Source organism: Chenopodium album, chromosome 10, assembly GCF_948465745.1.
Source record: "Chenopodium album chromosome 10, dcCheAlbu1.1, whole genome shotgun sequence".
Lineage (NCBI taxonomy): Eukaryota > Viridiplantae > Streptophyta > Magnoliopsida > Caryophyllales > Amaranthaceae > Chenopodium > Chenopodium album.
The window spans coordinates 19,336,257-19,356,216 of record NC_137843.1 but is presented as its reverse complement, the minus strand read 5'-3'; the positions used below and the strand labels follow the sequence as shown (position 1 = coordinate 19,356,216).

At 36.3% G+C, this 19,960-nt stretch overlaps 1 protein-coding gene across 1 annotated transcript; it reads right to left on the bottom strand.

Moving 5' to 3' along the window:
- Positions 1 to 9,825: 9,825 nt before the first annotated feature.
- LOC145565003 (E3 ubiquitin-protein ligase MPSR1-like) lies at positions 9,826 to 10,305 on the bottom strand. Its single transcript, XM_081625131.1, has one exon. The coding sequence runs from the start codon at positions 10,303 to 10,305 to the stop codon at positions 9,826 to 9,828; it is 480 nt and encodes a 159-aa protein (XP_081481257.1).
- Positions 10,306 to 19,960: the final 9,655 nt, after the last annotated feature.

The window sequence follows — 19,960 nt, the reverse complement described above, 5'->3', positions numbered from 1 at the left end:
GCCACAATTCTTCTTACACAATTAATATCTTTATTTTCTAAATTTCATCAAAACCATTACTACAAGCCTACCTTTCTCTCTGTCAAAAAAAAAAAAAAAAAAAAAAAAAAAAAAAAAAAAAAAAAAGCCTACCTTTCTCTTAGAAGAAACTCTCTATTTTAAATTCCAACATTTTAAAGGACAGGGTAACCTATTTCTGAAAGGCCCTTACTGTGGATTAGTCTCAATTATTTTGAGAGATACGTACAATACTTACTAATAAACTAGGTATTACATGGTGTTAATATATAAATTTTTTTAAAAAATTATCGATTCATATTTTGTTACAAATATAAATAGCTTTTGGTACATTTGCTACCAAATTAAATAAAAATTAAATAAATAAAAAATCTTTAATAAAAGGAACTATGAGAATGATGAAATCTAAAGAAACTTTTTAAACTTGATCAATTTAACATTGAAAAGCATATCATGCATTTTATTTGTTACTCCGTAAAGTATTTTACGAGTATATTATTTGAAGTGTCCATGTACACACATTAGAAATTCACAAATAAAATTAGTATCATAATATTTGATCATTTTATGAATATAATTAATTACACATCAATAAATTCTTTTCTTTTTTTCTTTTTTTTTTTTTTTTTGATGCAAAAGAGGGAAAACCCGAGCAAAGAAAAGGGAAACTAACTAATAAACCGGGGAGAGGTAACCCCAACTATGTCCTCCCAGAGAAGATTTTTTATTTCGATTGGAGGAGCATCGAAATAAATTACCTTCTCTTCGAGGACTACTCCTAAATTAGCCAACCGATCGGCTACTTTATTGCCCTCCCTAAAACAATGATTGACTACAACATTATGAAAAGATTTAAAGAGATTTCTACAATTGTTCAAGATGTGATAACACTCGCCTCCTTGATATAGTGCATTCTTGAGAGCTTCAATACATGCCTGGTTGTCCATTTGAATCACTAGCCTCTCTATGCCTTGATCAACATCCATCTGCAATCTTATCTCGAGTGCTAATAGTTCTGCTCTGTAAGAATTGCAGACTCCAAACTTAGCTGAGAATCCCTGTAGGAACAGACCTGTGGCATCACGCAAGACCCCTCCTCCTCCAGCTTGTCCTGGAGCTCCCTTCGCTGCACCATCAGTGTTGAGGGCAGCCCAATTGGCAGGTGGAGCTTTCCATTTAACAAAAATTTCATGTCGAGCCTTCTTGCCAAGAATATTTCCTTGAATAGGATCAGCGCTAAGAGCATTCCAAGTTTCCTCTACTTTTGCTTTGAGACACCTCCAAATCCACCAAAGGGTGGTTGCAAAGCAAGGAGGCCACTTGTCTGATTGTGTGGATTCAATTGCTTCCAGGTTACGAATTAACCACTCACTCAAATTTCCAGAGAAGAAATTAGGATGGAGAGCAAAGCTGCCTACACTAAACCAGATTTGTCAAGCTGAAGGGCAATCCCTAAGCAGGTGTATGACTGTTTCGTCTTCATTGGTAAAGCATCGAGTGCACCTTGGGTCATCTGCAATTTGTCTCTTGAATCTGTTTGCATTGCACAAGATTCTTTCATGAAGACAAAGCCAGAGGAAGCTACGAATCCGCTGTTGCACAGGGGCCTTCCAGGCCAGTTCCCATTGGGGATGCTTCGCTACTGTGTCATGCTCCTTCATAATGTGCATAGCATATTTAACTGAGAATTTTCCAGTCGTTGATCCTTTCCAGAAAAGAAGATCTCCTATCTCTGTATTCTCAATCAGCTTATGGGATGCTATTAATTGCAAGCATTCATTAGGAAGAATGTGGGCAAAAATATCCCATCTCCATCCTAGCACTGGCTCCCACATATCTTCCACCAAAGCTCCATCTATAGCTGATGGAATGGTTGCAATGGCAGCATCTCTAAACGGTTCATCCGACGTCCAACAATGATCCCAAAAAAGAGTCGATTTACCATTTCCTACAACCACCTTCAAGCCCTTTTTTATCCATTCAGCATTATATGTGATCCCTCGCCATACATTTGACATGTTTGACGTAGGAGAAAACATATCTAAGTCGTATCTTCCATGGCAATACTTGTGTCTCAAAACTCTAGACCATAGTGAGTTAGGTTCTGTTAACACTCTCCCCCCGAGCTTGGTGAGGAAAGCCGAGTTAGACTGTCGAGCCAATCTCATGCCGATACCTTCTTTTTCCTTTGGTAGCTGTAAAGTGTCCCAGGAAAGCAGGTGAATTCGTCTTTTTTCCTCTGTTCCTCCCCAAATAAACCTTCTCGTGTGTTTATCAATATCATCACATATTGTTCGAGGAAGTTTTGCGGTTTGCATGGAGTAATTGGCCATTGTTGAGATGGTTGATTTTGCCAATGTAATACGGACCGCCATCGAGAGATACTTGGTTTTCCACCCCGAGAGTCTCCTGTCAATTTTCTCACACAAGTGAGCAAAAGTTTCTCTTGTAACACGACTTGTTAGAGTTGGCATACCCAAGTAAAGTCCCAAATCCTCTGTGCTTTCCATACCTAAAGCTTGATTAATACCCTCCTGCTCTGCTAGTGGCACATTTCTGGAATAATAAACTCGAGATTTCGATAAACTCACACGCTGGCCCGAGGCTTTGCCAAATCTGTCCAAGCAGTCCTTAATTACAGTAGCTTGTTCTTGAGAAGCTTGTGCGAATAAAATTAGGTCATCTGCAAACAATAAATTTGACAGTGAAGGCCCTCCTCGACTTGCAAAAATCAGCTTCCACCTCTCAAGGAAAACCGCTTCCTCGATGACTTGATTTAATTGTTCCATACAAAGAACAAATAAATATGGTGACAATGGATCGCCTTATTGAATGACCCGAGAAGGATAGAAAGCATCCGATTTTTCCCCATTCCACAAAACCCGCATCGAAGGAGAGGTTACACATTGCATAATCACTTATACTAGCAACAAAGGGAAGCCCATGTCAAGGAGAGTGTCTCGAATAAATGCCCATTTGAGCCGGTCGTAGGCCTTTTCGAAATCTATCTTGATCGTCATACAACCCTTTCCTCCTTGTTTACACTTCATAGTGTTGATAACTTCCTGAACAATTACTATGTTATCAGTAATCTGTCTCCCCGGGACGAAGCTTGACTGAGAGTGTGAGACAATTTTAGGTAGAAGCGGTTTTATCCGATTAACAATGGCCTTGGTAATGATTTTATAGGTAACATTACAAAGTCCGATTGGTCGGAATTGGGCAGGGAGCTCGGGCTTCTCAATTTTTGGCAGGAGAACCAAAAATGTTTCATTAATTGTTTCTGGCAGTCCTTTTCCTTCAAGTGCACTAAGGGCCATGGAGTAAACATTAGGAGCAATCAAGTCCCAATTTTTCTGGTAAAAAAGCGCTTGATAGCCATCCGGACCCGGTGCTTTGAGAGCACCCATAGTGTTGATTTCTAGATCAATGTCACATTTTGAGAATGGTCGTACCAAGGAATTCCAATCTTCATGAGTAATCGGATAGCTTACCCCTGATGGAATATTGTATTCCCCCTCTTCGCTTTCATCAGTAAAAAGCTTGGCAAAATAATCCACCACAAGAGACTTGACTTGGTTTTATCATGCACCCATTGATCTTCATTGTTTATAATGGCTACAATGTTATTCCTCCACCTGTGAACAATTGTACTAAGGTGAAAAAAAGTTGTATTCCGATCTCCGTTCTTTAACCAATCCACTCTAGCCTTTTGATACCATAAAAGCTCTTCTTGGCTAAGAACTACATCCAACTCTCTTTTCAACTTTGCCTCAAGTTTAATTAAACCCGAGTGTCTTTCAAAAGCAAGCTTTTTTTTGTATTCCATCAATTCGAGCCATAAGAGTCCGTTTCTCTCGAAAGATATTATGAAAAATTTCCTTGTTCCAATTCTGTAAATCGGTAGACAAGGAGTTGAGTAAAGGCACTAGAGGAGCTGTGCTATCCCATTTTCTCTGAATAAACTCACTAAATTTCTCGTGAGTTAACCAGGCTGCTTGGAAACGGAACGGACGATCGATAGAATCTAATGATGCAAAGCCATTAGGAGAGATGAGCAACGGGCAGTGATCCGATTGAAGTGTTGGAAGGTGTCGAACTTGAGCTCTGTCAAACCGCATCCCCCATTCTCCAGTACAGAGAGCTCTGTCCAGGCGACCACTCCTTCTTGTCTCTAGAGAATTACCCCTAGCGCAAGTATGAGCAGGTCCTGAAAATTCCACTTCAATGAGGTTATTTTCATGAATCTAGTGATTGAATTTTTGACTCCGTCGAGATGTTTCTGCACAGCTTGAGTTTCACTCCCATCCTAATCGGGTCTCATTGAAGTCACCAGCTAAGAGCCATGGTTTGTTGTTCCTACTTGCAAATTCTGATAATTCGTCCAATAAGTTAGTCCATTTAGCAGGATCAGGGCTGGCATATATTGCTGAGAAATACCAAGGTTCTTCACCCACCTTCGATATTTGCGTAGTGATGTACTGATTTTCTTGCTTAATTGGCTCGACAATGACTAATTCAGGCTTCCAATACACCCAAATCCCACCACTAAAACCTTGAGCGTCGACACGGGTGTGTCCATTATAGCCAAGAACCGTAGCAATATGCGTCGCACGATCACCCCTTATATGAGTCTCTACCAAGGCAAGCACAATAGGTTTATTTATACGAACAATTTCTCTAAGAACAGTGAGGAATTCTTTACTTTTAGTACCTTGAACATTCCATACCATACACGTTATGGGATAGGAATTAGAAATCATGTCATGATTATTATTTATAAGAACAGTTGATTGGGGAAATTTGGCAGCATAAGCTCTTATAAGATGCTTAAAGGCTTGATTAATCTTCCATGGCAACCTCAGAGTCATCATTAGTTCCGGTATCATTTGCCTCGATACCGTCCATGAATGAATCACCACCTCTATCTTGTGAATCAGGAGGTCGAGAGTGTAAAGATACGGTTCTTCCGTTGGCAAACTCACGCATAGTAGTATCTTCTCCGGGGGAATTTGAAGCTGGATTGGTGTTGGTGGTGGGTGAGACATGGGTGAGAAGAGGGCAAATCTGGGACAAATTGGGTAGCTCAATGGTTTCGATTTGGGGGTCAATGGTAAGGGCTTTCGAAGGTGCTTGTCTGTTTGCTTCCTTGCTAGCTTCGAAAACAATAGGGGTATTTTCTTTGCCTTGGGATGCAATCAAATTCTTGTTATTTGGACCCAAAGATAATTCATTAGTTTAATCTTTTAGAATTAAACTAGGAGAGGAACAATCTTTTTTCCTAACTTCTTGCCAATTCTTCATACTACCCAAAAACTGACCATTGACTTTGGGATTCTAGCTAGATCTTCCCACTGAGAAGGGAGCTTTTTGCGCAAGAAAATTATCTTGATTAGGAGATTTTCTTAATTCCACATTAATTCCCTGTCTTGTGGTATTTTCTCCAAGATTTACTATCAAATCAGCTGAATTTTCTTCGGGAATATCCTCTGTTTCCAAATTGATTCCCTCCACTTGATTTTCTAAAATCGCAAATCTAGAGCCACCCTTCTTTAGCGTTGACTCGTTGACCTTGTGGGTAGTGCCATGGTTAACCCCTTTGACTTGACTATCTTTACCCATCGAGTTGTTTTTATCAGGTTTGGTTGGTCTTTTCCTAGGTGGTGGTTTCTTGACAAGCATCTAGGAGCCATATGTAACACCCTAGAAATTCCTTTATTTTAAAATACATGTTTTGCCCTATTTAAAACTTTAAATAGGAATATCTAAGACATTACCGCAACCGTGAAAACGGCTAAGACAACTATCAAAGACACACAGCAAAAGACTAATTTTCAAACCATTCAAAACATGTCAACTTGAAAAGTCAATCAACGAAAGTAAAGTCAAACCGAAATCAAACGAAGTAAAATAAAATCAACCTACAATTTGGAACCATTATAGGCCTTTATTAAAACCAAACCGAACTCAAAACCTTTGCGTTATTCATGCATAACAATAATGTCATAAATAATTAGAGCAATAAACACATCATATACTTATAGAAACTAGCATGATTCGCTCTTCACTCATGCCTATTCAAAATATGCTTCATCACCTGAAAAGCTTATCTCTACATATTTCCACTACTCTCCATTAAAAATGGGTCATCATAGGGCCAAGATAAAGACAAGGCCAACAAACACACAAAACACACAATTAGCAAAGCTGAGTACATAAGCGTAATTAACACACTAGCATACAATTCTCTATCAACACACAACTTACCTCGTTGCACCTGTTATTCAAGCATACAACAATCAATAAAAGTTCTCACTAGACACTACATAATTTATTTAGCGTTGATTACGCATCAAACGGGTTTCCCCCTAACCTTCCCCAAATAAATTGAGGTTACTGACACGGGAGCTAACCGTGCCAGCATCAAAAACCACTCGTATGTGGCGGAATTCCTGCGCATAATAATAAAAAGGAATGTACAGCGTCCTGTACTCCAGTAGAAGTTATGGTTAAATATAAAACCCCATAACTCCCTCTGTATGTTCATACTCAAGGTATATACGTTCCAAGAGTTTTGGTGCGTAATCTCTTTCACTTTACGTTATTTACAGATTATTAAACTCGGTGATGACTCTCAAACCATAATCATTCAATCAACATAATTAATCAAATATACCAATTTAATTCTTGATCAATTAGTGACCACTTAACATTTAATGTTGAACCTTTTTTAATTCTACCTTGGTGCCAATGACACCTTAAACGCATAAAGCGCCACAAATCCTATCCCTCGGTGTTAAAAATACCTTAAGTGCACTAAGACACCAAAAATATAATTTATTCCTCGTGTACATAGACACTTATATAGATCCTTCCCCATGCTTTAAGCATCAATAAAAATTATATGAACCATAATAAAATTCCTTTTCAATATCCTAAACCAAATTAAACATTTAGTTTAATTAAACATGCTCTCTAACATGCCACAAATAAACATGTGGTTCATAAACAATATTCCAAACTATAATTTTTCCATCCAATAATCCATCACAAATAAATCATGCTTCATAATCCAATTACCACTAACATCCAAATCATAATTTCCACTCCAAATCTAGCATGATACTACTTGTATTCAATTAAACACATTTAGCATGCTACTACATCAATAAAATTATGCTAAGTACGCGAACGTACCTTGAATACAATCTTAATATCGCCACAATTAATAGAAATCACTCACTTCGAAATCTCCTACAATTTAAAATCATACAAGAGTATTAAAATCCTCTCTACACAAATTTCCAGCAATATATACCATTATAAAACCCCTCATAATTTAATTAAAATAAGCTAAAATTATATTTAAAACATCACACTTTAATCCCAATTAATGGGTAATTAAAATTCCTTAAAGAAACTTGATTTTTAATGCTCTACCAAAAATTTCAGCACTATATTTTGATGAAAACTTGCTGTAATTTAGTCTTAAAACACTTTAATCAAAGGTTTACACCATTATATATCATAATCCTTCAATAATTTATAAATCAAGAACCTAGGGTTTCAAAAATTGGGGCTTTTTAATTAAAAACATAATCTGAAAATTAATTAACATAATACTCATAATCAAACATCAAAAATAAAATCACAAAACCCATAATTAAAATTTGAATCTAGGATTAAATAGAAGAGGTGGCAACCAACACCCACCTGGCTGCTGTCGGCGCCGGTGGCTGCCTGCTGCCGGCGGCTGGCGCTGCTGGTTGCTGGCGGCTCGCGGCCACCGCTGCTAGTGGTGGTCGGCCGGCGGTGAGGGGAGCCAAAAAAGGGGAGGGAAAAAAAGAGAAAGAAAAGAAAGAAAAATAAAGAGAAAAGAGAGAGAAGTTTACATTGGGTTTTCTCCACTCTGGGCAAAGTTTGATTTGCCTCAAGTGTTGAATATTTATACCCCTTCTCTAGACACCCTTCTCCTTAAACTTTCCTCTTTTAATTTTCCTAATCTCCTCCCTAATAAAACTCTACTAAAATAAAACTTTCCTTAAATTAAATTCCAACTTAATTAAAATAATTAATTAAATAAACTTTCCTTTTACAAAATATTTTCAAACTTATTTAAAATAAATAATTAAAATACTTTAAATAAAACAATTCAATTTAATTAAATACTTCTCAAAATACTTATTTTAATTAAAATACGTATAAAAATATGAGGTATTACACCATAGTCCTGTTTCTCCAAAGTAGGTACACCCGCAACTTGTGATGGAGGCAAAGAGTCTGGCACCAAAGTACTATCATCTTTGTTATGCTCCATTGCTTCAAAATTGTCCCCTTGATGTCCAATTTTCCCACATTGGAAGCATATCATACGTAGCCCTTCGTATTGTATCTTCCAGATTTTGCCTTTCAGCCAGAATTTAGATAGCAACGGTTTAGACAAATCCAGTTCAATACTCAATCGGGTGAATTGTCCTCTTTGTGCCATCGCAGTGTTATTGTCAAAGCTGATGACTTTTCCTATCTTGCTACCAATTTTCTGTAGAAACTCCTTGTCAAAGTACTTAACAGATAGATTTGGTATACGAACCCAGGCAGTGAGAAACATTGGTGCATCATCCGGAATCCGGAATGAAGTTTGGAACCCATTTACGAATGGTAAGATAGTTATCATCAAGCATCCATGGTCCCTGGGTGAGAACATGGTTATAGTCTCCAATACTTGAGAACAGAGCAATGAAGTATTCATGCCCAATGTCAGTCAGCATCAGACCCCCTTTCAATTCCCATTTACGTTTCAAGCGCTTCATTAGAGACATATACCCGATCTTGCTATTAAACATTTTAATAATCAAGGTGTGTTTCCATGGCTGCCTGATTCTCTTCTTTTCTTCCTTTGATAAGAGGATGATAGGGCATTTCGGATCCTCCACTGCATCATCAGATGGCTCATCATCATCTGAGGTCTCATCCTCCTCTTCTAATATGGCCTGATCACCTTGCAAATGTCCATGGCTATCAGCAGCTAACATGTCCCTGAAGGATGTCATTCGATTTTGCCCTAGAGGAACAGGATTCCTTTCGCTGACTACTAGTACTTTTTCACCAGAAAAATTCTTATTGTACTGATTATTATCCTCATTATTGAAAATGAGATGCGTGATTTTACATTTAGGTTTTTTGGAGGAACGGTTGATCTGATCTTGTTCTTGGGGGTTAGGTTCTTTGTTGAGAGAATTTTCCATAGAGAGAGCATGCATCAGAAATAATAATATATGTGTATACTCCGTAGTAAGTTAAATGTAATAAATTCTATTAGTATATATTGATAACACGTTAAATTAGCCTCTACCAAAAGATAATTGCCGAATTTGGGAAAAACAACAATAAAAGGTACAAGTAATAATACTCGTAATAACAAAGAATGAAAAAAACCAATTGGTTATTGGTGTAGTGGTGATTGGGACTACACTTTATAGGGAAAACCCGTGTTTGATCCCCTGCAACAACAATTGGGAGGGGAGTGGAACCTAACCACCCAGAACTGATTTTCGAATCCGAATTAGCCCAAAGGGTGAACCAAGTGAAACACCAAAAAAAAAAAAAAAAAAACAAAAAATAAAAAAGAATGCTTTGCATTTCTCATTAATAAGGTAAACTAATAATACAAACTATGTAATTTCTCTTAAGCTAGTAAAATGGCTAAAACCTAATTAATAAAAGAAAAGAAACAATAAAATGACCACCGACCACGTACTACTAGTATTACGTTACTCCTATGTCTTTTTTCTTACAAAGATTCAAAGATCAAACACCTTGGCCTCTAACATCTCTCGCCGCCGGCAACTCGAATCGACAAAGTGGACAGAAGTGATTAATTTTGAACCACTTATCAACACAACCGGGATGAAAGCAATGTTTACAAGGCGAATACTTAACATCATCTCCTACTTTCCATTCTTCAAGACAAACCGAACAAACTTCAACACTATTAGCCAACTCTTCACTAGCTTTCTTGATCTCCAAACTCGCCACGAGTGACTCGTCCGCAGGCACCACACCCGTCGGTATTATTACTCCATCTTCGGTCATCATGTCTTCGAGGCCATCTATGAGTAATGTATATATTATCTCTAAGATGCGGCTTGCTGTGGTGGCAATTCTTCTCGTCTCGCTGTCGTACCAGAGTTCTGTAAGATCTTCCAAGTCCATGATATAATCCTCCAAGGCAGGAAGATCAAGAATTAGGTCACCGAGTTGTTGATAATATTCGCTTAATGATGACATTTTTTACTCAATTATGGTAATGAAGATCGAAAGTACGTGTGGTCGTTTGTTGTACGATGTGCGTACCAAAATACAATATAGACTCGCAAATAATGAGAGCCTACACTTAATCATCCACCCCTCACTTAATTTGCTTATACCCTTCACTTAATTTGCTTATAGCTTACTTTTATTTCAGCTGACATGATGTAATATTAATTACTCTCAATTTGGTATAATTGCAATTGATTAATGATTTTCAAAAATAATGAAGAAAATTTTACGGAGTATAATGAAGATCAGATGTTTACAATTCTTCTTACATAAAAAATATGTTTATTTCCAATATCAACAAAATTGTTACTGCAAAGCGTCAACACCTACTTTCAATTTTAGAATCCCAACATCTTTAAGGATAAGGGTATAAGAAAATATCTGTTTCTAATTTTCTAAAGAACCCCTATTGTGAATTATGGTAAGTTACAATCAATATCACAGTGTTAAATCATTTTATGAATATAATTAATTAATTACAAATCAATAAATTCTATCTAGTATATATCGATAACATGTGAAAGACTATTGCCGAAATTAATGAAAAGCAACATTACAAACTGTAATTTATCTTAAGCTATGGAGTAAAGAAGAAGCTAATTACAACAACTTAGTAAAGAAATAATAGTAAAACCTAATTAATATTTTATGTCTCTATAACCTAGTTTTTTCGACAAATAAAAAAAACACTAGTAGAAAATAATAAAAAGGCACCCCCTATTTGCCACCGGTTCAGTCCAAACCGGTGGCAAAATAGGCTGGAAAATGGGCGGAAAACAGAACCTAGAGTTAAGGCACTGGTTCAAGTCAAACCGGTGACAAAAACATAAAGGCCACTGGTTTGAATTGGTGCCTTTGTGAACCGGTGGCATTTTGAAAAAAAAAGCCGCCCTTTTTTCTCCTTCCTTCCCCCTCCTTTCTTCCTTCTCTTTCATTTCGTTCAAACCCACAAAAATCCACTGTTACACTTGAGCAAACCCAGAAAAACCCGACTGCTCCTCCCCTTTTCCCTCTACCACAGCTGCCACCTTGAACGGAGGTTTGAAGACGCCGCGCCACCTCTCTTCTCCCCTGTTCGAAGACCCTGTCCTCTTCTCTGCTGTTCGAAGAAGCTGCGCCACCTAGCTTCTCTGCTGTTCGAAAACCCCCTCCACCTCTCTTCTCTTCTGTTCGAAGACGCCGCGCCGCCGCCCTGAAGGTCGCCGCCGCGCCACCGCGCCACCGCACCACCTTCCACGGCTGCTGCTCCATCTCTCCTTCCCTTCAAGCTACATTAAACCACAATTTGAGTGTTTGAGGTCTAATTTTTTTTCTTTATTCACAATTATTTTATCAATTATGTACTTTTATTAATTTCTTTTGCATGTTGAAGAATTGTTAGGCAAATTAAAATTTAGGTTTGAATATAATTTTACTTCAATTTTTATCAATTTTTGGTTTTTTTATTGGGAAATTGTGAAAATATTTGAAATTAGTAACCTTGTTACTCATTTAGTTTGATTTTAGTATGTTTTAATGGTTAATGTAATTTTTTTATGTGTAATTTTGAATAAAGTAGAGAATATTAACCTTGTTACTTAATTAGTTGAAATTTGGTATGTTATAATGGTTAGTTTTAAGTTGTTTTGATGGGTAATTTTGAATAAATTAGAGATTAGAAACCTTGGTATTAAATTAGTTGAATTTTGGAATGTTTAAATGGTTAATTTTAAGTTATTTTGATAGGTATTTTTGATTAAATTAGAGATTAGTAACCTTGTTACTAAATTAGTTGAATTTTGGAATGTTTTAATGGTTAATTTTAAGTTATTTTGATGGGTAATTTTGAATAAATTAGAGATTAGTAACCTTGTTAGTTTAACAATTTTTAATAAATTAGATGAATTTTGAACAAAGTAGTGAATACATAGTTTAGCAATTGTTAGTTCGATGAATGATGTGTTTTAGCTTAGAAATAAATTAGTGAATTGACATGTTATGAGAAAGAAATAGTACATACATAATATTTAACCTAATTTTTGTTTATTGTTTTTTTTTAATAGATTTGTGAATTGAAGTACGAGTTTAGCTTGAGGACTACATATTGAGCTCAAGTAGGTAGTTGCTATATTGGTATGACTTATAAACTTTACTAAGCTATATTTATTTCTATTTATCCATTTAATAAAAGTTTATTCATGATATTGCAACTTGTGTATTGTTTAATTGCAAATAAATACAACAATATATAGAATACTTGCATCAACATATGCCTAGATACCCGTTCAAGGCTTTCTCCTAATGAGAAAGCCTTGAATAGTCCCCGGTTGGGACTATTCTTAAATGTGTACTCTCACTTAGGTGGTGAATGTATGTTTTCTTTTCGATTTTAAGGAACATCTTGGCTTACCATTTCCTCACTATGTTCTCTGGGTACATATGTGGGTAATTAATTATCTACATCGTGTACTTGGAGAAATAGGAGGAAATGTTGCCGTATTTTCCTTAAAATTGGAAAGTTGACATACATTCACTAGTGAGAGTAGACATTCAAGGATGGGTTAGGTTGGAGTGATAAAGACCCTTTGGAAACATGCATTGTTTCACTATATGAATGGTATATTCACGTTTTGTACTTGAATTTGATTTACAGAAAATGTGTAGCAATTACACATTATTCATTATATGTTGCTATATATGTTTAGAGACAATTTACTAAATGGAGAAGGATCGTGGTTGGATGTATGGTAGACGCGATACATTGGAATTTTGGAATGGGGTTCAAGAGTTTTGCGAGAGGGCTTTAGCTTATCAACACAAACTGGGTGGCAAAGGCCTTTATTGTCCTTGTGTTGATTGTAATAATGTGAATCTGGTCGATAGTGTTGAAATCATTAGAGATCATGTATTATGTCGTGGGTTTAGGCATAAATACCATGTGTGGATTTGGCACGGAGAAAGTGGAGAGTACAGTGGGGATCTTGATCGGAATGATGTGCGTGTAAGAAGCAATGAGATTCATGTGGACGAGGAATACGAGAATGATGACTATATTGTTGATAATGGTGAGGATGGAGCTGATGATGATCAGGAGGATGAGGTCAAGGATGAACAAGTGGATGAGATGTTGCGTGGTGTTGAAGGTGGAGTGTTTGAGTTATTATCGGAGGCTTCCAAAAAGCCTTTGTATCCTGGGTGCAAAAAATACTCCAAACTATCGGCCGTGCTAACACTTTTCAACACTAAGTCAAAGCATGGGTGGACGGTAGTTTTACTTCTTTGTTGACCGCATTAAGTGATATGTTGCCTGATGGGAATGAAATTCCTAAGTCTTACTATTACGCAAAGAAGCTCATGTGTCCCTTTGGTTTGGAGTATAAGAAGATACATGAATGTCCTAATGACTGTATTCTGTATTGAAATGAGTATGAACAATTGCAGGAGTGTCCACGATGCAAGCAGTCGCGCTACAAGCGCATGAGTTGCAATCCTGGTACGGAGGGACCTCCTGCTAAGGTGTTGTGGTATCTTCCCATTATTCCAAGGTTTAAGCGTCTATTCTCAATACCAAAAGACGCCAAAAACTTGAGGTGGCATGCAGAGGGAAGAAAGAAAAACAGAATGTTGAAGCATCCAGCTGACTCTCCATAGTGGAAAACCATTGATTTGAAGTTTGAGAAATTTGGTGATGAAGTCAGAAATTTAAGGCTTGGGTTGTGCACGGACGGGATGAATCCATTTGGCACTCTTAGTACCCAACATAGCACATGGCCGATACTTTTAGTGATTTATAATTTGCCTCCTTGGCTGTGCATGAAACGTAAGTATGTAATGTTTTCATTGCTAATAACGGGGCCTAGGCAACCTGGAAACGACATAGATGTTTACCTTGCGCCGCTTATTGACGACTTGAGAAAGATGTGGGACGAAGGGGTTTCCGTTTTCGATGCTCATCAGAACGAGATGTTCACATTGCGTGCAGCCCTTATGTGGACCATGAATGACTTCCCTGCATATGGAAACTTGTGTGGGTACAAGGTCAAAGGGAAAAAAGCATGCCCCATATGTATTGATGACACATCAAGCGTATACCTTACTCATTCACGCAAAGATGTCTACTTGCGGACTCGAAGGTTCCTTAGGCGTGATTACCCGTACCGTAGGTAGAAAAAGGCTTTCGATGGAACAGTGGAAGAGGATACTACACCTAGACCATTGACTGGTGCTGAGATTTGTGCTCGGGTGAAAGGGATACGAACGATGTTTGGAAAATCAGAAAAAGTTGTGGTCTCAGCTGCTCTGTTTAAGAAAGAATACAATCATTAGCTGTCGCTGCCGGAGCTGCTGCACCCCAGGCAGCCGCTGCCGGGGCTGCTTCGGCCTCGGAATCAGCTGGCTGCCTGGGCTGCAGCAGCCCCGGCAGCCTGCCGCGTTGGCTGCTGCAGCCTCGGCGGGGGCGGCTCCCTCGGCTGTTCCGGCCTCGGCGGAAGGTGCACTTTTTTTTTAAAAAAAATATTTTGAGCCATTATTTTTTTTTCTTAACTCACTCGGCGGAATGGCTTCTCACATGCCAATTTTCTTCATTTCTCAACTTATGAACTTATTCTTTCTCAAACCATATCATAATTACATATTTATAAGTGAATGTGACTTGAAATGACATAAAAGAAGCTAATTTCTAAGTTTTTTGCTCCGTTACATTAAAATAAAGCCGTTTTGAGGCAAAATGGCTTCTCACTTGCCTATTTTTCTTCAATTCTCAACTTATAAACCTATTCTTTCTCAAACCATCTCAAAATTACATATTTATAGGTAATTGTGACTTAAAATGACATAAAAGAAGCTAAGTTCTAAGTTTTTGGGTCCATTTCATCAAAATAAAGCCATTTTAAGCCGAAATGGCTTCTCACTTACCTATTTTCTTCGTTTCTCAACTTATAAACTTATTCTTTCTCAAACCAAATCATAATTACATATTTATAAGTGAATGTGACTTGAAATGACATAAAAAAGCTAATTTCTAAGTTTTTTGCTCTATTACATCAAAATAAAGCCATTTTGAGGCAAAATGGCTTCTCACTTGCCTATTTTTCTTCAATTCTCAACTTATAAACTTATTGTCTTAAACCATCTCAAAATTACATATTTATAAGTGATTGTGACTTAAAATGACATAAAAGAAGCTAAGTTCTAAGTTTTTGGGTCCATTTCATCAAAATAAAGCCATTTTGAGTCGAAATGGCTTCTCTCTTGCCTATTTTCTTCATTTCTCAACTTATAAACTTATTCTTTCTCAAAACATCTCATAATTACATATTTATAAGTGATTGTGACTTTAAATTACATAAAAGAAGCTAAGTTCTAAGTTTTTGGGTCCATTTCATCAAAATAAAGCCATTTTGAGCCGAAATGGCTTCTCACTTGCCTATTTTCTTCATTTCTCAACTTATAAACTTATTATTTCTCAAACCATCTCATAATTACATATTTATAAGTGATTGTGACTTTAAATGACATAAAAGAAGCTAAGTTCTATGTTTTTGGGTCCATTTCATCAAAATAAAGCCATTTTGAGCCGAAATGGCTTCTTACTTGCTTATTTTCTTCATTTCTCAACTTATAAACTTATTCTTTCTCAAAAAATATCATAATTACATATTTATAAGTGATTGTGAGTTGAAATTTACATAAAAGAAGATAATTTCTAAGTTAGTAGGTCCATTTCATCAAAATAAAACCATTTTCAGCTAAAATAACTTATAATATGCCTATTTTCTTCATTTCTCAACTTATAAACTTATTCTGTCTCAAACTATATCAGATTTCGCATGGAAGAAAAACTTCAAAGAGAAAGAGGGTGGAGAAGCCTAAAAGCATTGATCAACCTAACAAGAAGCTAAGTGAACAACGGTCCAAGAGTGAACAAGCGTCGAAGTTGCACTCTTCGAGAGGTTCACCCATGGAACCTACTCCACTTGTTGAAGACATTGTTCTTCAATCGCTCTCTGCTGACATGACCTTTCTTCACAACCGTGCTTGTCATTTGTTCGATCCCATGGAAGTTGCACTTCCTAAGGCAATGTTCCACTATGATGAGGATGCAGTTGCATGGATCAGCAAAGAAGATGTGAAGGAATTTCTACGTGGTGAAAAGCTTAACATTTCCCTCATTCAAACATTCATGAGGTACTTCAATGCCCACATAATCTACACTTTTTTCAAGTTATTCAAATTTATGGTGATTATCCTACATGTGATTAATTATTCAATGTTCATGCACGCCACAGGAGCACTTAACTAAAACTGATTCTCCTTGTAAAGTTGGGAGGTTATGCCCCGAGCTGTTATCCACTACTAGAATCATAGGCAACCCCCGTGACGTGTTGTACTATGTTGAATAGAGTATCAGGGAATCAGAGCGTGCGGGAGACAAGTTCATATTCGCCCCATGTTATAGAGAGTAAGTCTAACCATGTCAAATTCAATAGATTTGGCCTCATTATATGTTGACTCCTAAATATTAATTTTCTTGTCTATTGTGAACTTATGTAGGGAGCATTGGAGCCTCATGGTGATTTCTAATTCCAGTAACACAATTTATCACCTTGATTCAGCTCGATCATCGGAGAAGTGGCTAGTGAAGTCTATATTGCAAAAGTAAATATATATAGCTACCTAGTGATGATTATTGCTAATAATAACTAATTTAGTAGTCAAACGACTAGTCAAATTTGAATGTACTTTATTTACTACAGTGTTATGAAGAAGCTACATTGTCATGCTCCTCAGGGTCCAACATGGAAGTCACCGTTGGTAATTTACATGATATTGTGACTATCTTCAAAATCTATGTTAGTAAATATTTGCTAATTTCCTTTGCATGTTTCACTGATGTGATTTTTTCGTCATATGCTAGTGCGCACAACAAGAAAATGGACTTGATTGTGCTTTGTATGTGATGAGATTCATGCTTGACATAGTGACTCATTGTACGGACAGTCAACAGCTTGATGAGGTAAGTCCTAAAACTTAATGAAATGCTATTTTGATGTGATTTCTAGCCTTAGACACCTAATATTACCCAACATTGACATGTTATGAGAAATAAATAGGTCATTTGACAAGAAAGGTAGAAAATGGGCTGAATAGAAGTCATATGGGCCATATTTGGGCCATTTTGTGTTAATATGCTCTTTTGATGTGATTTCTTTCCTTATACACCTATAACTAGATAATATTGACATTTTATGAGATCAATAAAGTTCATTTGATAGGAAATGTAGGAAATGGGCAAAGTAAAGTCATATAGGCCATATTCGGGCCATTTTGAGTAAAAAGTGTCTTAAACCTTAATAAAATGCTCTTTTAATTCAATTTTAGGGCTTAGACACATAAAACTAGGTGAAATTGACATGTTATGAGAAAGAAATAGTTCATTTGATAAGAAATGTAGGAAATGGGCTAAATAGAAGTCAAATAGGCCATATTTGGGCCATTTTGAGTAAAATGCGTCCTAAAACTTAATGAAATGCTTGATGTGATTTCTAGCCTTAGACACGTAATATTACCCAACATTGACATGTTATGAGAAATAAATGGGTCATTTGATAAGAAAGGTCATATTTGATAAAATACATATTGTTTTGCCTAATTAATTAATTCTAACATAATTTTTTTGTATTTCAAGTTTTGCAAGGTACAAAAGGATGGTCCGTTGACAATCAAGGAACTTAATGAAGTTCGTGACATGTTGGCGTCTTTTATCACCTTCAACATGTAAATGTCATTTTAATTGTAAATTTATGTTAACTTTTAACTATATTATTATTCATTATTTACTTACTATCATTTGTATATATATATATATATAACACTTTTTTTTTAATTGTATTGTGTTTGGGAATATTTATATCTATACATATATGAATTCTTGTTTTTAATATTATTTGTATCTTATTATAATATTTAATAATATTATTATTATTAGTAATTATAATAATATTATTATTAATTATTTTATTTAATATTATTGCTGGAATTACAGGTTATTATTGCTGGAATAACATGGTGTTTTTTTTAATATTATTGCAAGAAAAAAGGAAAAAAAAAATTTAACTGAAAAGGCACCGGTTAACCGGTGCCAAAAAGAGCTGCCACCAAAAAAAATGGGCGGGAGTATTTAAGGCACCGGTTAACTGGTGGCCAAAATTATTAAAGGCACCGGTTAACCGGTGCCAAAACCTTTTATGGCACCGGTTTTGAACCAGTTGCAAAAGTGGGGTAATTGGCACCCCCCACATTGAAACCGGTTCAAACCGGTGCCTTAGGCTGGGTTTGAACCGGTGCCCTTTGCTGTTTTCCTACTAGTGAAAGAAACAATAATAATGACTACATACTAGTGTACTGCTAGTGTTACTCCTATGCCTTTGTTCTTACAAAGATTCAAATATCAAACCAGTAATAAGAAATATTTTACGAGTGTATAATTTTAATGTCCATGTACACAGTGATAAATTCAATGAAGTATAAATCGATAACACGTTAACCTCTACCAAAAGATAATTTCCGAAATTAATGATAAACAACGAAAAGGTACAAATAATAATACTTATAAAAAATTAAGGAAAAATTGCCTGCAATAATCCGACCTTTTGCCCGTCCGCTGAAAATAATCCCACCTATGGGTTATTTTTAAATAATCCCACCTTTAGCCCCTGATCTTTTTAATTGGTCTCTACAGGTTACCTCACTTACTGTAGCTGGTTTTTGCGTTGACTTGGCTTCCAACGGTTATATCCCTTTTAATTCTTTTTTAAAAAATGCCAGGTCCCCTAAATCTACGTGTTCTTCTTCATTCTCTGTTTAAAACCATGACCACCCCTTTTTGCTTTCTATTTCTTCATCCTCAATTCGATTTCTTCTGAGCTTAAACTGGTAATAATGTCTAGTAGGAGGAAAATTGCTTCAAGTGGTTCTTTGTCGTCAAGAAATTTTGGGTTGGTGTCACCAAAAATGAAGTGCAAATGTGGTCTGGAAGCAGTTAATCGTATGGTGAAGAATGGTGAGAACGTAGGGCTGAAGTTCTATGGATGCCCTAGATGGCCTGTAAGTGTGGTGTGAAGTGAGAAATTTTCAATTATTTAATTAATTAAGGTTAATAAAGTGTTTGAAAGATAATTAATTTAGGCATTTGAAACTAGGGTTACTAAATCCAATTGAATTGTAGTTTTTTTTGTTTTTGTTTTTTTATAGGATGGTGATTGTGGCTTCTTTCAGTGGGTCACTGTTAACAATAAGGAGGTTGATGAATTGCGATTCCAGGTGTTTGAAAGAGATACTCAAGTTGCTGAAAAGGAAATAGAAATTCATTTCATTAAGGAACAATTGAAGAGAGTTGAGAAGAATTTGGGAAATAAGGATGATGAATATTGAATGACACAAAAATTGAGCTTTGCCACACTCGAATTGAACTGACGAAGGCTATAAGAATGAAAATAATTTCTCCATTGCTCTGTTTGTTTCATGGATTTTCTTTGCTTTCCTATTAGTGTATTTGAAGGCATGACTGTGATGTATGTACTGCAGATGATGGAAGGCTAGTTTAAGTAAGTTAGGTTAGGTTGGTTAATGAATGTATTTTGGT